General features: G+C 42.2%; 1 protein-coding gene across 2 annotated transcripts; it reads left to right on the top strand.

The window, feature by feature from the left end:
* Positions 1 to 4540: 4540 nt before the first annotated feature.
* On the top strand, positions 4541 to 10202 carry LOC118213120 (dynein light chain 2, cytoplasmic-like). 2 transcript variants are annotated; one of them, XM_035391824.1, is made up of 3 exons: positions 4541 to 4694; positions 7204 to 7341; positions 8175 to 10202. In XM_035391824.1, the coding sequence occupies exons 2-3, from the start codon at positions 7210 to 7212 to the stop codon at positions 8310 to 8312; spliced, it is 270 nt and encodes an 89-aa protein (XP_035247715.1). In that variant the 5' UTR covers positions 4541 to 4694; positions 7204 to 7209; the 3' UTR covers positions 8313 to 10202. The 2 variants fall into 2 exon arrangements, with proteins under 2 accessions (XP_035247715.1, XP_035247716.1); XM_035391825.1 differs by lacking the exon at positions 4541 to 4694 and adding an exon at positions 5736 to 5891.
* Positions 10203 to 11798: the final 1596 nt, after the last annotated feature.

The following is an 11798-nucleotide window of genomic DNA, read 5'->3' as shown; positions in this document are numbered from 1 at the left end:
TTACATTACATTACTATACATTACATTTACATTACATTACATTACATTACCTTTACATTACATTACAGGCATTTAGCAGATGCTCTTATCCAGAGCGACGTACAACAAGTGCAACAAGTACAAGTTTAACCCTTGTGTTGCCCTATCCTGAGTTTAACAGCAATGAAAACCCCCAAAATTTAATTTTTTCAGCATGAAATTAGATTACTTTTTCTGTGACCCTACCACCCTACCATTAGAAAAAGGTAAATATTGGTCCTTTTTTGTATTTTTATAGCATTCATACACCATCAGGGTACAGCGATTGTCATATGAGTCTTTTATAATCCTTCATTTAGGAAGCCAGAAATTATAATCAAAGTTAAGCATCTGTTACAGGAAAAAAATATATTTATTATGATTTGTGTTTTGTAGTGCAAACGAGTGGTGTGGTGTAAAGAAATATAGACTCTCAGGACTGTGAAGTAGGAGAACAGTTATTTACCGACTTGATGAGTGACAGGTTGTTTCTGCGTGAAAAATGTTGATTTAGAGAAGTGACTTAATCACAGGGGTCTGGCGAGGGTGGGTCATTTTTGACCCTTTGGACATGGGGTGCATGATAATACACAAGAGTGAAAAATGCTGTTTAAACTTTTTTACATTGTAACTTTTTAATTTAAGTGTTTGTGTGTGTGTGTGGGGGGGGGGGGGGACTGGGGCTTTAAATCATAGAGGTGTATTTATTTCTTAACTGTAACGACCACCTGCAGTTCTATTTGGACTTTTACAGTGCAGTGAAAACGTATTTGCCCACTTCTTGATTGTGAAACGAGCATTGTTTTGGTCAGTAGTGGTTTCTTCCTTGCTATTTGTGCATGAATCCCATTCTTGCCCAGTCTCTTTCTTATTGTGGAGTCATGAACACTGACCTTAGCTGAGGCTAGAAAGGTCTGGAGAGTTTTGGTTGTTTTTTGGGGATTTTTTGTGACTTCCTGGATATGTTGTCACTGTGCCCTTGGGGAAATTTTGGTAGGGCAGCCACTCCTGGGAAGATTCATCACAGTTCAAAGTGTTTTCCATTTAGAGATAATGGCTCTCACTGTGGTTTGGTGGAGTCCGATTTTACCCTATTCATGTTTTTTATATCAGTTAGAAGACAGATGTTAAGTGTGAGAGTTGGATTCAAAAACATGTATACTTTAGGCTAGTTTTCACTTAAGGAAGTATTAAGCTATGACCTTTGGTGATACCATGACTCCAACCATTTGATAAGTTCCCTCAAGTGTAGGCCTATTATATTGAGAGCCATACGGCAGTGCTGGGGAACAGAAAACCCCTTTGACGAGTTCCCACAATAGCCCATGTCATATTAAGCGAATACAGAGCTGGGGGGGATTTTTCAGGTTCCCATTATGTGCTATATAGAGCTGGGGAACATAGGACCCTGGGAACATAGGACCCTTTGTCATGTTCCCATTATGTGCCATATAAATCTGGCGAACATAGGACCCTGAGAACATAGGAATGACCCCCTTAGAAATGCCTTTGTAACCCTTTCCAGGCTGATGTATTTCAACAACTTTTTTTCTCATCCCTTCTGGTATTTCCTTTGATCGTGGCATAGGGTGCATTTAGAAACTTTGTGGTGACTTCTTCACTCTGATGGTAAGGTTCCCTATGAGTGAGGTTTAGATTCAACAAGGCTGATTGCTATCAAGCCTAGGTATGTCCAATCAGCTAAATCTTAATTAATCAATTAAATTTGGTTAATTGAGCAACTAAGGGATTGAGTCAATTATTAATTTTCATATGGGTGTGTGATTACTTTTTTCATTAAATAAATTAAATAATAATTTTTAAAATGTTTTGTGTTTGCTCAGTTTCCTTTTGTCTAATATTACATTTTGTCTAACGATCTGAAAACATTGAGTTTGATAAATATACAACAATAGAGGAAATCATGAAAGGGCGAATGTTTTTTTATGGCACTGTATGCAGTAAGTTTATTTCATGAGCTGCTGAGATTGATAGCCTGCATTAAGTGGATGTGGTGGATTAATGAGCCATAACTTTCAGTGTAGCCATAAGAATATGAATGTAGTGCTTCGGGATAGCATGTCTAAAGTACCTCTAAGCGTTAAACATGGGAATGGATGTGGTAAACCTATTTAATAAATGCATTGTGTTTAGTGCAAGTGTGTTGGATCTCTCTATGAAAACCTGTCCACTGAGCAGTCAGTAATGAAATGCTGGGTGATTAAAGATGTATCTGTTGTGGCCGTGGAACGCTGGACCATCTCCTTGCCCCCAGCCCAAAAATGAATCCCAGTAAATCTACGGGCTCCGTAGTGTGTTTCAGGTCAGTGCTGTCCAGTCACAGCTAGACGGTACAGCATTCATGTTCATGAACTTGAGAACTTTTAGAGGAGCTGAACTCTGAGAGTGTTGAAAGATTGGACCATCATGCCATTAAGGCTTGGAATTCAGTAGGCGGAAATGCAGATCCTTAGCTTATATCTCTGGGAGTTTTCCTGAGCTCCAGGCATGACCTCACCGGCTTCTGTTGCGTGTGCAGAAATCACTCTTTATTCTCTTACTCATCCCTAAGTTTCTGTGAAGCTCTGTGGCAGCAGATTGCGAAGTTCACTTTACTAAATACAATCTGACTGATTCATTCACTGATTAAGCTGACCCTGGGAGCTCCACTATGCACTAAGTGTCACCACAGACAGGAAGCCTCACCCCTATGAACCTCAGCTCTATCCATGAACGCTCTGTGATTCTGTCCAATGAGAGTCTTGGGAACACCCTGAATGTGTTTACATCAGTCATAGAAAAAGCAGTTAGACAAGAGTCTGCTTTTTTAACACTTCTTTGGTCTCTGCTACACGGCTAATATTTCACTTGTGGTTATTTTTGTGGAAGTGAAGCAAACTCAAGCATGTCCCCTGCTTCTTCCTCTATTTGCGAGTCTGGGCGTGCTATAGCACTGCATGCTGGGCTGGAGCAGAGAGAAAGGGTGTCACAAACATCGCTGCCAGGAATCATCAATAAATCAACAAAAAACAGACAGGTTCTCACGCCTCAGCTCAAATTAATCAGCCAGCGAAACTGCATGGGTGGCATCTCTGTTACCTCACAGCAAGAAGGCCCTGGGCTTGAATTCCAGCCGAGGCCTTTCTGTCTGCATGTTCTCCCCGTGTCCGTGTGCGTTTCCTCCCACAGTCCAAAGATGTACAGCTTAGGCTAATTGGAGACTCTAAATTGCCCATAGGTATGAGTGTGTGAGTGAATAGTGTGTGTGCCCTGCTATGAATTGGACCTGTCCAGGGTGTATCCCAGCCTTTCGCCAAATGCATGCTGGGATAGGCTCCAGCTAAGATAATGGATTAATGGACAAAACTATGCGGTTATCAGCCTTCTCAGGTATGTCTGGATGACCTTTGCACATTCATTTCGATTTTGGAATTTTTCCCCATTCGCCCGCTTCCAGCTTTTGTCCAGTTCTGGCAAGTTAGATGAACAGCGAAGATCAATTTTCAGGTCATCCCACTGTGGGAGTCACATGGGATACAGTGTGCTAGATCTAACCTGCTGTTTCAGGCATGAAACCTCACAAACATACAATTTAACAAAGACTTCAATACAGGTAGTTCTGGCAATGTATTTAGTGTGATCTCACAAGAAAATGGAATAAACCTAGCCAAATTTAGGTTCAGTGTTGAATAGTGGTTTAACTAGCCTCCATTTAAAGTAGTAGTTTAATTGCATTTTGCGGCGGTTTACTGGTAGTCAAACTACATTCAAATTTGTGTCATGGTTGTAGTAAAGTACTTTTTTTTGTAATTTTGAGGTGTAGATTACAACAGGAACCACCAGCTACTTTGGCCCTAATATATATATTCCAAACCCCTTTGACCAAAATTGATAGTACAGGTAAGGGGGGGGTGAATACTTACAACAATTACTTATACAGGAGAAGAACAGCATATATTTAAATTTAAGTTTGCTACATAGCAAAACAAGAAATAATCAATGGGGATGGAAAATGTACTGAAGCCCTGTGTGTGTGTGTGTGTGTGTGTTTGTGTGCGTGTGTGAGTGTGCCTGCGTGGAACACTACACTTTATTCCATTTGAATTAGGAGCTATTTCTGGAAGAACGGTTGGCAGTATTTAGACTATTAAATCGTTCAGAACTGGCCAAGCTAAATGATTGTTTTGCATTGTGTATGGCTCGAAGAACCTTAACTAGTTTAACAAAGTAGAGATTAATATTTTGTTCACAATTTCACAGTGTACCCCAAATTCTGCCTGCTTGGCAAATTCCATATTTTACAGCAATTACCAGCTTGTGAATAGTTTTTCAATTACTTGCTATGCCTAAAACAGAACAGCTCAGGTAATTGCACATCAAATATTTTGTGGGATGGGGCCAAATATATGTATAATATCACCATGGAAACAAATGTGGCGTCTTGAGACGCAAGGAATTGTGGTCTGAAATAAATCGCACGAATAAAAACCTGGAGAGTTGCTTTAAGCAACCAATGGCACAATCGGGAATGTTTCCAATAGCCAATAGTGAACAGAAAAAAAAGGGTTATAGCTCGAGGTAACTCCGCCCTGAACTCACTATAGAACCAGCGGGAATACTCGAGTCGTGATCGGCTGATATTGACAGTAGTTGACCGACGTTACTACACAAGTCTGGTAAGATACGAGCAGCAAACGATAACCATGTATCTTTCACGCAGAAAGAGAATGCCTCTATCAATGTGTTCAACAAGAGAAAACTTGCATGAACTTATCTGTTTGTGCACAGGATAGAACTTAGAACTCGAATGTGCAAACGCCGAACGCTAATGTTACAGTTGACTAGTCTAGCTAGCTAACTTGACCAGTGTAACGTTGGCTAGCTAGTAGCAACATTATTTGCTACAAAGCTAACATTAAAACAGCTGTCGATAGCTATCTCACAATTGTAACGGTGCCTGAAATAACAGCTAGCTACCCAATTACCTAGCCACCTGGTTAGCTAATCAATGGCTAAAACGGACATTTAATGTTAAGGAGAATTGATTGTGGCAAATTAGCTAGACTAGTGGAACTATAGTCGACATGCGAAGCACCCTTCGGTGATAAAACATTTGGTAGACTACGTTACACTAGCCAACACAATTTACAATGGTTGAGTGGACGTTTCCGTAGAAACCAGATAGGTGTAGTAGAGGTAGCTAATTGAACTAAGAAGAGGAGGCGGGTGTTATGTAATGATTGGAATAGTACTAGCAAACGACGTTATCCGGTTAAGGCTGTAAAGCATCATCTGGCTTAATGTAATTGTTAACGTAAACTATGTCGGTAGCAGTTCCGGGTACTGTGCATAAACTGTTTAAATGCAGAAAGACGTCCGTGTAGATTTTAGTGCTACAATGACGGCAGGCACATTGTAAAATATTCTAGAATTTCTTAGTGTTGGGGCATCTGAATTTTTAGGGTTGCTGTCATGTTTACAAGCATGCAGGATAACGCTAAGTGATATTTTTAATGATGTATGTTAATAATCCGCACCACATGTGTACAAGTGCTGCGTTTTCTGGTAGTCAAGTGTGTAAATCAACGCAAAATGTAGCCATGGAAACAAACTGGCGTCTTTAAATCGCAAAGGATTCTGGTCTGAAATAAAATGCAGGCGTAAAAACCTGGAGAGTTGCACAAAACGGCCAATGGCATGAGCGCATGTGTTCCACATAACCAATTAGGGGCGGAAAGGGTGGGATCAGTCGGCAAGTAAACTATTATCGCCGCACCGGGTGAATACAGTATTTGGACTCTTGCAAGCGAGTAAATCGGCGTGGCCTGGTAGGAATATCAAACTTGACATCCAGCAAACACTAAAAAAACACGGTAGGCATCAATGTGTAGTTTGTTTAGCAAGAAGGAAAAATCCAAACGGCACTAGATGTGAGGGCCAGATTTGTGTGTTCATTCATTCGTTCATTCATTTCGACTGTAGGAAAATAGTCTTGGCTGGCTAGCCACCCAGTTAGGCTGAAAAGAATGAGTAGAATGAAACTTTGTAAATCTTTACGGTTTGGAGCTACCAACACTTAACGTTACATGGTTTCTGCAACATCTTAACATTAGTTTTGGATATTGGTTTGGTATTGAGGTACTTAAGAATGGTAGAAAATGTATAATTCGATGGTTTGTTGCTGCACTCGAACCTTCCTCTGACCGTGATGCTCTGATTGGGGGTGGGGGGCGTTTTTGGCTAACGAATAGTTTGCTAGCTAATTTATTAATAAGCATTGCTTGATAGGTGAACGTTTCCATAGAAACCACATCGGCATGGTGGTTTTGCTTGAAAAAGGTGGTGGCGGTTATGCAATAAATGGACCGCATTTCACTAGCAGGGTGGAAGTTGGTTTAGCCTTGTTGCGTTCTAAAGATGTTTGTTCCAAATATTATTTGCAGTGAAAACATTTGTATTGATAATTAACATTGGATACCCCATAACACCGTAAAAAATAAAAATAAATAGAGTATGCTTAAATTGTACTTCGTAAGTGCATTTTCTGCAGGTTTACACAACCCAAAGCTCTTGCTATCGCCTGATAGAATAAGTTCTAGCTAACACGCATTGCATTAGCTAGCATTGGCTCAAATGCCTTTTTGGTTAGAAATTCTGGCATTGCAACTCGCTCAAATCAGTCATTTTACTAGGTGCCTCCTAGACCATTGAGCTTAAGAAGCATATATGATGGATTCTCTGGAAAGGAGAGTGATGATATGTAGATTGCTGTAGTGTTGCTGCAGTTGTAAGGGTCTTGTGGTGAAGTGTAGGTTGGATGTAAAGGTGTAGTTGCAGTTGTAAGGGCCTTGTGGTGAAGTGTAGATTGGCTGTAAAGGTGTAATTGCGGTGTAAGGGCCTTGTGGTCATATGTAGTTTGGCTGTAGTGGTGTAGCTGCTGTTGGCTGTAGGTGTAGCTGTGCTTGTGAGTTGGCTGTAGTGGTGTAGCTGCTGTTGGCTGTAGTGGTGTAGCTGCGGTTGGCTGTAGTGGTGTAGCTGTGCTTGTGAGTTGGCTGTAGTGGTGTAGCTGCGGTTGTAAGAGCCATGTGGTGATGTGTAGGTTGGGTGTAACTGCGCTTGTGAGTTGGCTAACCGTGCAGCTGTTCCCCGTGCTACCCTCCTCACACCCCTGCCCTCCCCCTGCAGGGCACCATGTCGGACAGGAAGGCAGTCATCAAGAACGCGGACATGTCGGAGGACATGCAGCAGGAGGCGGTGGAGTGCGCCACGCAGGCGCTGGAGAAGTACAACATCGAGAAGGACATCGCCGCGTACATCAAGAAGGTAGCCCCGCCCAGCGGACTCAGAACGAGCCGAAACGGCGCAGTGCTGTTAGTCCCCGACTACCGTGCGCGTGGAGAAGCCAGCGGAGCGATGCATTTCAGAGGCAGACACGCCACTACCGCAGGGTGAAACCGCGGGACTCGCCGGAGTGGTGTTGTAAGGCTCGAGGAGAGAGATTTTGTTTATGTGCGGAGAAGGGCAGAGTCTGCTGCCGTTTCATTTTAAAACCCTCTGCACGCATTTTCTTACATTTAAGGTGTTGCACAACACGATAAAGGTGTGCACATTTTTTCCTCCAAATGTATGAGGAGGAAGTAACATTTCCTTCGAATGCAGAGTATGTCCTCTCTAAGTATGAGCAGCATGCCCGTTCTGTAAGGAAATGCACTCGTTTGGCAGCCCACCGAGTGGCACACAGTCGATTGGTGAAAATGTAAATTGCGGTGTTACATAAGCAACAAGGTCTTCGAATGACTCGCCCCCAGTCCTCCGAGAGTGGGTGATATGAGAACTAACATTACGCTTCTGCTTTGAGGATAAAAAAGCTCAAAATATAAACTGAACAGAAAAGGCTTATTAATAGTATTTGATCTCTTCAGGCCTTAAATTCTACTCAGGGTTTCTCTAGTGTAATTGGGAGCTGAAAACCTGTTTGAAGCGGTAGGCTGTTGGCAGCCTGCACTTGCGTTTCATACGCCTGGCCACTGATGTGACTGCCCAGTTTAGCAAAAAATAAATATAATAAATTCTCAGCACAGTCAGTTACACAGTGACTCATCAAATTTTCCAAATGTTTTAAAAGCACATTTTTTTTGCTGTGTTTGTTTTGCCAGGAGTTTGACAAGAAGTACAATCCCACCTGGCACTGCATTGTGGGTAGAAATTTTGGCAGCTACGTGACCCACGAGACCAAGCATTTCATCTACTTCTACCTGGGCCAGGTGGCCATCCTCCTGTTCAAGTCTGGGTGAAGAGAGCATGCGCACGCTCTCCATCACAGCAAGCCTTGCAGTTCAACTGACCAGTAATAAGACTGACTCAGCACACGTCCACAGTCTGGTGCAGGGACCTGTATGTTCTGTGCTGCTCTCCACTGTAGTTCCTGTATGGTAGAAACAGTCCTGTAAAAACTTACTTGTATTTATTTTTGTTGATTTTCTACACAGCCGATATAACCTGTCACTCATAAAATTCCTGTTTTTAAAAAAAAAAAGAATACAAAGCAAAAGTGTCGTTTCAGTTTAATTTCATGTTGCATTTAAAGTATATTTTTAGAAATGATAATATACCTTCAAATACGTGTCCTTTGATGCAGTTTGAAAACATAGGAAGTGATGAGTTATAGGTGAAGATGTCTGCGAGTTGAACTGTAATGATGTCCTGGAAGAAGGGGTGAGGGGGGGGGGGGGGGGCTCTGGAGCACATGTTTGGTTTGGGCCTTTGCTGGTGTATAGCATGTTTAAATATTGGTGAATATCTGCTTACTGATTTTGAGGAGAATTTAAAGTTCAGCTTGTCCTGTTTTGGTGCATGGAATCTAGGATGGAGCAGTTTTACTTCTCTGGGCTCAGCATGAATAGCACGGGCGATTTCTAAAGTTTTAGTAATGTGCCAGTAGTCCGTTGGTCTGCGTGCTGAAAGGCAGTCTGTTGTCCGTTTGCCTTTAATGTGAGTATTTCCCTTTCTTCCCTAGTCTGAGACGTCTCGCATTTCAGGAAACCCAAGCTTTCATTGAGTGCTCGGTTAGTTCTGAGATCTCTGGAGAATAGACTGTACAAATAAAGTAGAGCGTTGTGAATAAAGATGCTGTAGTTCTCCTTGAGAAATCTGTGGGCTCCCTCCTGCAGAGAACTCTTCTTCTCTGAAAGGTGCATCTCAGAGGCACTGTTTGGTATTGAGCCTGGGAGGACCTGGATTGACCTGCAGGCTGCCATTAAAGAGCCAACATCCCAAAACCCTGAGTAACGGCAGTCTGAGGTGCAGGTGTACCTTCAGGCATGCTTTGTGCAGGACGTTTCAAATTTAGCAATGAACGGCTGTGTCTTGATTTTTTTTTTTTTTTGTAGTTTGTTGCCCATTTCTGTCTTGGTTGCCTTCATTTCCACAATGCACTGTTTTTTGTGTGGTATCCATTTTAACCTTTGCACAATAGAATTTAGCAGTACTGATGTTACATAGCATTTACTCTGAGAAAATGGTTGAGGAAACAATATTTTTCTGTCTTGAGTGAACTTGAGGTCTATTAAAAATGTGTACCTGTATTCAGTGGATGCTTAAGGGGAGATGTTTGAATATAGATGTCAGCAAAGACCGTTCAGAGCAACCTAAATACCCTTTCTGTCAACACTGAAGAGCCCCACTTTAAACATATCTGAACTGCATGCAATATATTCCTCATATAAAGCCACTTGTATTCAAAGAGCATTGTGGTCCAATTGTCCAGGTACCAAATGGAATTATATTTCCAGAACTAAAATGAACTAAATTTGGTCTACCAAAAAAATGTTAAGAGCTACGGCCATTTAATATGTTGGTTTTCACCTTCTTTCTCATTTCTAACTTATGTAAATATTTTGGCCCACAACAAATAAAATGTACAGCACCCTACCCCAAACAACCAAGACCAGGAATAATGACCCCTTTCCTCTTTTGTAGAGAGGTTTCAGAACATTTTGTTGAAGCAGCAGTTGAAATTAAATCAAAAGCAAGACGCCCTATTTCAACTTTTCAGCTATGTCTTGAATATTGTGATTGTGGCTTCAGAATTGTTGAGAGAAAAATACATTTGTTATGCATACACAGTATTTTCAAACTCAGAAGATTCCTCCATTCCCTTAAATAAAAAGAGGAGTTCTATCCCACTGGTATCATTTTGGTCTTTTGCGATTGAGATTTGCAACTGAACAAACCAGGGATCTCAAAATGAAATCCTGGGCTTCTGTGTGTGATGGTTTTGATGTGTTCCTGCACTTAATTGCTTAATTTGTCAATGATTTGCTAAAGAATCTGCACAACCTGTTTCCCAGGGATAAATTATCCTCTGCTAGATAGGAAGTTGGAACAGCAGACGATACAGCCCTGCAGGACTGGACTTTAGGATTCCTAAATGTATTTACAGAGAGGATGGGATTGTCTTAATTTTTTGGTTACTTTGGGAGTTGTGTCTCTAACAAGGTTAATAAGACGGGTTAAATTAAATTCTATGGGGGCTGTAGTGTCTGGGTTCTTGCTGCCAATGCAGGCCTTGAGGGCAATGTGTGCAGATTATTTAGCCAGTCAATTAACTGAGGGAACCTCTGGTGTTCGAAAACACCCTGAATGCCAGCCGATACTGTGACCGTCCAGTTTGACACCAGACAACTGGAAGAAGCAGCAAACCTTGAGTGACCGCAGTCTTTATGAAAGCAGCTTGCATGGAGCGTGAGCATTAGTACCTTGAGGAAAGTAACTTTGAGGAAGACTTGAGTGTGGAAACCTCATCAGAGTCCAGACGCTGCAAGTGTTCACAGCAAGATATCTGTAATGTGGCACAGATTTCTCCCTTTGGCCTGCTAGCACAGTATATTCCTGCCATGTATTCCATGATGGTGAGAAGTTGGCCTTGTTCTTTTAGCTGACCAGATACGGGAACCTCAAGCTGAACCAGCTCTAGCCTGTACAGCAGTCTGCCCTGTAACCTTGCGCTTATTAGCAACACACTACCCTGAGATAACCAGCCAGTGAGCAGGACAGGCTAGCAGTCTCCTCCAGGAAAAATAGGGCAACTCTGCAAGCTTACGCTTGGAAGAAAGAGATGGTTATGCAATGAAATCAAAGAGGCAGAGGAGTACTGTCCCACTGAGAATTAATTTTGGATCACTGGAAAAGACGCCCAGGATGCTGGCCATTACACCGTGGAACCAGCCAGTCCTGTTCTTGGGTTCTGTGCAGCCTACGGATTGCTGTGAACGGGAAAAGTGCCGCAGATTTCGAAAGGTGGTTTTCTTTTCTGGGGAGCTACAGAAAGGCATGAAGATTCCCGCAATGCAAGACGGAAGACTTTCAGTGGAGAATGAACTCAAATGGTAGGATGGTCACAATTTGGAAGGCAGCAAGATCAATTCCTGTCTGGCAGTGTCACTTTAGTCAGACCTCTCCCTGTGATCAGGTAAGCACAGATAGGACTGATGTCAGAATCCAGGCATGTTTTTGGGGTGTTTTAGCAGCAGCTCTTTAGTCACAAATTGGCTCGAAATCCAGGCATCCTGTTCTCAAGGCCTTAATTGCTGGTGAGAAGGCAGCGCAAAACTGGCCTTGCAGGACGCTCCTGGAATGCACACGCCGGGCTGCTGCTCTGAACTCAGATTTAACCGCCATTTTACATTATTAATGCTGCTTGCCACATGATCTGGGTCCACAACTAGGAATTCATAACTAACCTAATGATTTTCCTGAGTGTTCAACTGATTCTACAGGCA

Source organism: Anguilla anguilla, chromosome 14 (assembly GCF_013347855.1).
Source record: "Anguilla anguilla isolate fAngAng1 chromosome 14, fAngAng1.pri, whole genome shotgun sequence".
NCBI classification, from domain to species: domain Eukaryota; kingdom Metazoa; phylum Chordata; class Actinopteri; order Anguilliformes; family Anguillidae; genus Anguilla; species Anguilla anguilla.
The sequence above is the reverse complement of the archived record's forward strand: the minus strand, read 5'-3'. Positions and strand labels throughout refer to the sequence as shown.

Coding starts and splice junctions, on each gene's coding strand:
- LOC118213120 (XM_035391824.1), top strand. CDS start 7,210: ATGTCGGACAGGAAGGCAGTCATCAAGAACGCGGACATGTCGGAGGAC. Junction 7,342..8,174: donor TCGCCGCGTACATCAAGAAG/GTAGCCCCGCCC, acceptor TTGTTTTGCCAG/GAGTTTGACAAGAAGTACAA.